The 6,730-nt window shown below is 45.3% G+C and overlaps 1 protein-coding gene across 1 annotated transcript in view; it reads left to right on the forward strand.

Annotated features, from left to right (window-relative positions):
- The window catches only part of OVCH2 (ovochymase 2), a 28,655-nt gene extending 22,876 nt beyond the window's left edge, over positions 1–5,779 (forward strand). The window contains exons 17-20 of the mRNA XM_044426104.1: positions 217–289; positions 3,445–3,640; positions 4,185–4,336; positions 5,588–5,779. Coding sequence (XP_044282039.1) covers positions 217–289; positions 3,445–3,640; positions 4,185–4,336; positions 5,588–5,779 — 613 coding nt within the window. The remainder of the gene's footprint in view (positions 1–216; positions 290–3,444; positions 3,641–4,184; positions 4,337–5,587) is intronic.
- The last annotated feature ends 951 nt before the right edge of the window (positions 5,780–6,730 follow it).

Genomic DNA, 6,730 nt, shown 5'->3' on the forward strand with positions numbered 1-6,730 from the left:
ATTGTAACACCTACTAGCACTCTTATTAAAGTTAAGAGTAAAAGTTAATTTGTATGAGTAATACTAGGCCCTTCACATACTTTGTTCAGGTGCACAGAGGTAAGTTCTGACTGGGTATGAAAGTGTGAATCAGTTTTCCACTTGAATATAAATGTTTGATATAAACAATTGAATTACAGCAATCCTGAGATTTCTTCCATTATATTTTCTGTGAAGGGAACAATACAGAGATCTTTGGAGAGTGGTGGTTGGAACACATGACCTAGCAGGCCAAGAACAGAACAGTCAGGTTAGTACAAGTTAGAAAGAAGCATGCCTTTATCCTTTACTATGCAGAATACCATTGTACCTTGAAGAACTGCCATAGTTGCAGGAAAATGTAAATTTAAAGTCCTGCGTAAGCACAAGTAAGGCTAGAGTTGGACACTAACTTATGGGGCTTGGAAAATGCTTTGCTTCCCATGCTACACAGGTAATGGACTCTAGGCAAACAGGTCTGGCAGGTTTTAAAAGATTACAAAACTTGCCAAATCTGTTTAGTAGAGGTAAATGTGAGCTAAGCATTCACACAACAAACACTGTGATCCCTCTTTCAACAGTATTTGACTCTTGAAAAACTACTGGCAAGTGCACTACACCACAGCAGGTGCTCTTTCTACATAATGGGAAGGGTGAAAAATGCCAAATAAAGTCTACCTCTTGGAATTCTGCTTCCAGGGCAATTGCTGCTTAGAATGCAGTGCTCAGCATCATACAAATGCAAAGGCACTTGCTTTGGAAGTCACTTTTTTGCTTCCATTGGAAACAACATGGAAAATAATGGAACCAAATAGCGACCTCCAAGATAAGTTGGTTTGCATTCACATTCTGCTCTCTCTTGTACCCCATCAGAAGATCCAGTTCAACATAAAAATGAGTAGCTGGTGCTATGATTGAGGCAATGCAAAGCTCATGAGACTCAAGCCTTCCCTTGTTCTCTCTCCCTCTTGTTTGCATTGGCTGTTTGTGCTATTGTCCCTTACTGCAACAAGTAAGAGTAACTGCATATCTGGTTCAGGAGTCAGTCAGATGGATGCTCAGGCAGAAGAAAAGGACTACAATTTTCTGCCTTCCCCAGCTAGCTACAAAGCTGGGCAGGGTAGGACTTTTTTCTATCTAAACATGCATACAGCTTGCACCCTAAGACACATCAGATTCTTCAAGAAACCTGTAGAAAATTTAGAAAACAAGCTGGGACTGCTCAGGTCCCTTCTCCACTGCGTTCTGCTTGGCTGGCTGGTACATGAGGACAGTGGTGCTACCCAGCACTGACTGCTCCACAGATCAGCAGCTGATCAACCTGGAGGACTGCTGAACACAGCATGAAAGGCTGTTGTCCTCGTCAGGGTTGTGTGCGAATTCATTTCTTGGCTGGGAATCTGAATTCCTCAGGCTGGATTCCCTGGGCTTGGCTTGCTGGCCTCCAGTCCACTTGGTCACGACCTGAGTTGCTGCAACGGAGCCCTGTGTGGCCACTGCGCAAGCCGCATCCTCCTCGGGTGCTGCATGTCATAGCCTCTGCTGTGCCGCTGACACGATGCAGAAGCCCTTTGTGCATGCAGGGCTCTCCACGAATGGAGCCCTCCCTCTTCCACACTGCCTGTGGAGGCCTTTGTTGTGCTGCTGCATGTGACGTGCTGGTTGTCGCCTTCATGTCACAAGCCTCTGTGGAGTTTTCTCACAGCTCAGCTCATTTTCTAAGGGCTGAGCACAAAAGGAAGTCCATGGGACAGATTCTGCCGAGTTTTGTCCCAGTCATAATCACGATTGCTACCAAGCTCTTACCGAATTTGGTGCTGACGAGTCAAAGTGCTGCCAGTGGGAGCACTTTTGGGAGGTTTCTGAAAATGAGAATAGCTGTGTGCATTTGCCCAATGTTCCCAGCATCCTTGGCCACCTAGGAAGAGGTGTTGCCATGCTCTAACATAAAGGAAACTGGAGCGTGTGGGGCTTGTCCACCACAATTATGGGTACTGCCAGATAAAGTATTTATACTGCAATCATTCTTTCTCAAAGACAGAATTTTGTTTTGATGTTATAACCTGCAGTACATGTTTTTTCACCACTGCTTCTGCCATATTTCTTATCCCACTGCTCACGTATGTGTGATTAAGAGTTTCTCCAGTATTGTTAAATAATAACAACAGTCCCCCGCAGGGACTGCCATCACTCTGTTTGTGAAATCTTCTTGATCCTTCTAAATTAACACACAACAGTCAGGGCCATAGGGCACGTCTACAAAGACAGAACCTCACAAATCATACCACCGGATTCACTGAATAACCAAAACAGGACGTATTAATTCATAGACACAGGTGGGGTTTATACATGTCAAAAAAGGATCCATGTATAGAACAGGTACTCAAGAGCCAAAGAAAGAAACTTCCAGGCACAGGGGTTCTTACATTACTACTCAGAAGGCATTCCGTCTCTTTCCTTATTGAATTTTCCGTGGCAGAGACTGTGGGCAACATGGGAGGGGAACACCTTTGTCTGGACCGACCATGAGGCAGAGCTGCCAGGAAGCACCTAATTCTAATCTAGGGTGATTTACTGGCTGGTGCAGCTATATGTGTGGGACAAAGACAGAGTTAGATCGAATCCACTACCTTTGGACTCTTAGCTTAGCCACCAAGCCACAGTGGACAAGATCCAAGTGCTAGTGGTCTTCCTTAAGAAGAAGTCCATGGTGTTTTTGGACTGATAGCACCAGACTGTTGTCTGGAAGCACCATGTATTCAGATCATTCTAGAAAAGGTACATGGCAGCCCCTCCCAACCTCTTCCTTCCAGGCTGTACATAGAAATGTGTGAGGTACACACAGGAAGGAGACCAGGTAGCACAGAAAACTCCCTTGTCTTTCCCTGCCAAACCCTGGCAATTGCTTCCTATACTACACCAAGTGTGAGGAATACCTTTGAGGAGATTCCTTTCCCAACTATAGGTAAATGCCTTTCTTTTCCATTCCATGCAATTAATCATGGTTGAGAGAGTCAAACAAGTAAGAAGACATTGTTGCCTAAATGCCATGGAGCCAACTGGGTGACTTTGGGCCAGACACAGACTCTCAGCCTCATCTACCTCATAGGGTTGTTGTTCTGGGGATAAGATTGAGAGGAGGAAGAGAATCATGTAAGCCTCCTTGAATTCCTTGAAAGGAAAAAAAGGCAGGATGAAAATGTAATAAATAAATAAGCATGACATGGCCAAGTTTGTATTAATGTGGATGACACGTCATTCCACCCTTGGCTACTGTCCACAGTGCAAAGAAAGACCCTCTTTCTAAAGCAGTGCTTGAGCTGGGTTGTATCTGTTTCAAACAATTGTACTGACAGGCTGAAATGAGTCCAAGCTGACGTTACCCATCTTCTCACATGGGCTGCTGCGGTGCTTTCTTGTTTCTAGAAAAGATCGGTGAAGCAGTACATTATGCACCCAGATTTTAACACCATCACTACGCATTCAGACATAGCACTGGTGCAACTGACTGAGCCTTTGGAATTCAACCACTATGTGCGCCCGGCATGCCTGCCCAAGAAAGACGAAAAGCTTGAGCCATCCAGGCTGTGTGTTATTACAGGATGGGGCATCCAGTATGAAGGTGAGCCCATTCCCCTTGCAGTGGGAGTTCAGCGCTTATCAGCTAGCCAGAAGATCATTCACTGATAGAGAATGGTAGAAAAAGGTGCCTTCCTAGTGGAAAATATATAAATATAGACTCCTAAAATGTTCAGATTATGCAAGTAAAGGAAAAGTCTTCAGTGGTTTATAATAGGATTGGGAGAACCATTTTTTGTCATGGCCCACATTTCCCCACAGGTAATCTGCCAGGGGCTGCATGCAGGCTGATGGTGGGCGGGGCCAAAGCTTGTGATGGGCGGGGCCAAAACCAAGAGTGGGCAAAGCCAACATGGCCTCTGTCTCTCTTTCCCCTTTCCCTGCACCTCCCTCTTCTTTCATTTTTGTTTCTCCAACCCAATTTCCCTCTCTCTCTGCTCCCCTTCTCTCTCCCCCTTTTCAGCCTCACTCAGCGGTCTGAATGGATTGCTTGCCAGGGATAATGAATTAGGCCCAAAGCTGTGGGTTGTGGTTTAATAGACTGCATCGAACATCATTTTCCTAACTATAATTTTTCCCACCTCAAGATAGCAAAATATCAAGAAAACTTCATCAACTGGAAGTTCCTGTTTTGGTTTCTGAAGAATGTCAGAAATACTATCCGAACCATCCTGGTGGTCTGAATGAGCGGATTTTCTGCGCTGGTTTCCCTACTGAAGGGGGAAAGGATGGATGTACGGTAAGGTGTCAGAGTGTATGCTTTATGTTCAGCTAGGACTTCACAAAGTCTGAAGCTCTGATATGGATAAGGAGGTGGTATGCAAAGGTAATCCATTCTGCCCTGATCAGCTATGATGCCTGAGGAGAAGGTTCCGAGTCATGCAGGTGGCACCCGGGCATCATGCTGGCCCTCTTTCAACCTCCCCACATGCTCAGATCTCACCCTCTCTATCCCCAACTTTCCTGTACTGAGTGGTAAGGTGTGAGCATGCTTAGAAGTCTTCCTGTGATCCGGAGCTCGGATATAGTAGGACGCCTGGTTACAGGGAGCTTTCTAACTGTATATTTATTAAAACATTTCTATGCCGCCCCTTGCCAGAGCCTCGGGGCGGCTTACAACATCAAATAAAATACACAATAAATTAAAACAATAACAATTAAAATATATACAGTAGAATAAAATAAGCCGCCCTGGCCAAATAAAATTCAATAATATTAACATTTAAAATGCTGCTTAAATAAAAAGGTCCTCGCCTGGCGCCGAAAAACAAATAACGACGGCGCCAGGCGGACCTCTCTGGGGAGCGCATTCCACAACTTAGGTGCCACCGCTGAGAAAGCCCTCCTCCGAGTAACCACCCTCCTAATTTCCTTCAATGAGGGCTCCTGTGCATATAGCCTCACATGCACAGAATCCTGCTTCAGACCTTCTCATTAAAAGCAGGAAAGCTTGGAGGTGGCACAGTCAGGGCGCTTGGGTATCACTGGAATTCCCTATATAGGCATACCATCTGAACAGAACTCAGGTCTCGTCTGAGAATCATGCTCTGCCATTCTTGAAACAAATAACTGGAACCATTTGTTTCTGAAATGTTGTGAAATTTGGGGTACCATGTGCTGTGACTTCCTCTGCAACAGTTTCTTTTAATCTGGTAGCATTCCAGGAATAGATGTACATAGACCGAGATCTTGCCCTCAGTTCAGAACTTAGCAATATTTGTATGACTGCTGGTAAGTGGTGAGAGGAACCGACGGCTTCGAAGAGGTGACTGTGGGGTTCTCAAGAGACTTTGGGGTTCTCATGTGGATTGCCGGCTTCAGCATGCCATTCTCAGGATAAGAGAACATGAACAAAAAAGTGATTTTTTTTTTGGCCTTCAGGAAACTGCATACAACACAAAACCTGAGGCAAACCAACATGTATAAATGAAGCCCACAGCAATGCCTTGGTGATGATGATGTTAACTTAAGTCGTATTCCTTCCTGTTAGGGTGATTCAGGAGGTCCACTGGTTTGTCCTTCAGAAGACTCAAGCTACTACACCCTTAATGGAATAATTAGCTGGGGCTTTGGCTGTGGAAGAAAAGGCTATCCAGGAGTTTATACCAATGTGGCTTTCTTCACTGAGTGGATTGATCAACACGTCTATCGAAACAGTAGGCATCGAGGTTCATTTTCATGACAGCAGCTGCTTAACTTGATACAGCACCCGCTGCACTATTTCTAGGGGTGCATGTCCAGAGTGCTCTGGGGTCTGCATAGAACTACTTGTGGTTATAGAACCCTTGCAAGCCTGGGCGGGAGCGGGTACAAAGAGCTCCAGCTTATATAGGTGGCCTTGGGGGTCCTTCTGGATTAAAAGGTTAGCTAGAAATCAAATTGAATAAGCAAAATAAACAGACGATAGCTGGACTAGTTTGCATTTTGAATATGCAACTCAAAGCAGGAGTTGCATTTTACGGGAACCCAATCAGGAAGGTTATTGGAGGGTTAACACTTGCGTCACCCTGCAGTGAGCTGAGCAACAGTAAGCTAAAGAAGGCCTCTTCTCTGTCCCACCATTGGTGAACCTGCCCAAACCCCAAACCTAACCCCAAGGCCAAGATGTCAGATTTAGCACCACAACTCACCCAAACACCAAGTTAGGTTAAAGAAGAGTTCCCTAAAGCATTAGGAAAGGGAGAAGGCTGGGGTACAGAAAGAAAGGGGAAAGAGCAAGTGGCTAGCAGCAATTTATTTTAAAGTCAGCAGGTTACAGTGTTCCACTCCCAAGCATGAAAACTCCTTGTTGCCCCACAGCAGAATGACTAAGCTAACCCTAAAATACACTTAACCTGTCTCCTGCTAGGCAGGCTTCAGCACTGAGTCAGGGAGTGAAACCTCTCACCAGGTTGAGACTCAGCAGGAGACAAAAGAGTCGTCGTGAGCCAGGTGTTCTCCCTTTGCACATCCAATACAACAGACCATTCTTGGGCAACAGCTCTTTATTCTCCAATGCACTCCCAGTAGACACAACCAACAGAAAGAATGAATCTCTGAGCATGCACAGAGTGGTTATTGAACCAATCTAGCAACTACTTCCAAGCATCCTCCTTTTTAGAACCCTTTGGAATGGCCCTTTCGGAGACGGGCA

This window comes from Varanus komodoensis, unplaced genomic scaffold (genome assembly GCF_004798865.1).
Source record: "Varanus komodoensis strain SLA01 unplaced genomic scaffold, ASM479886v1 scaffold16, whole genome shotgun sequence".
In the NCBI taxonomy this organism is placed as follows: Eukaryota; Metazoa; Chordata; class Lepidosauria; order Squamata; family Varanidae; genus Varanus; species Varanus komodoensis.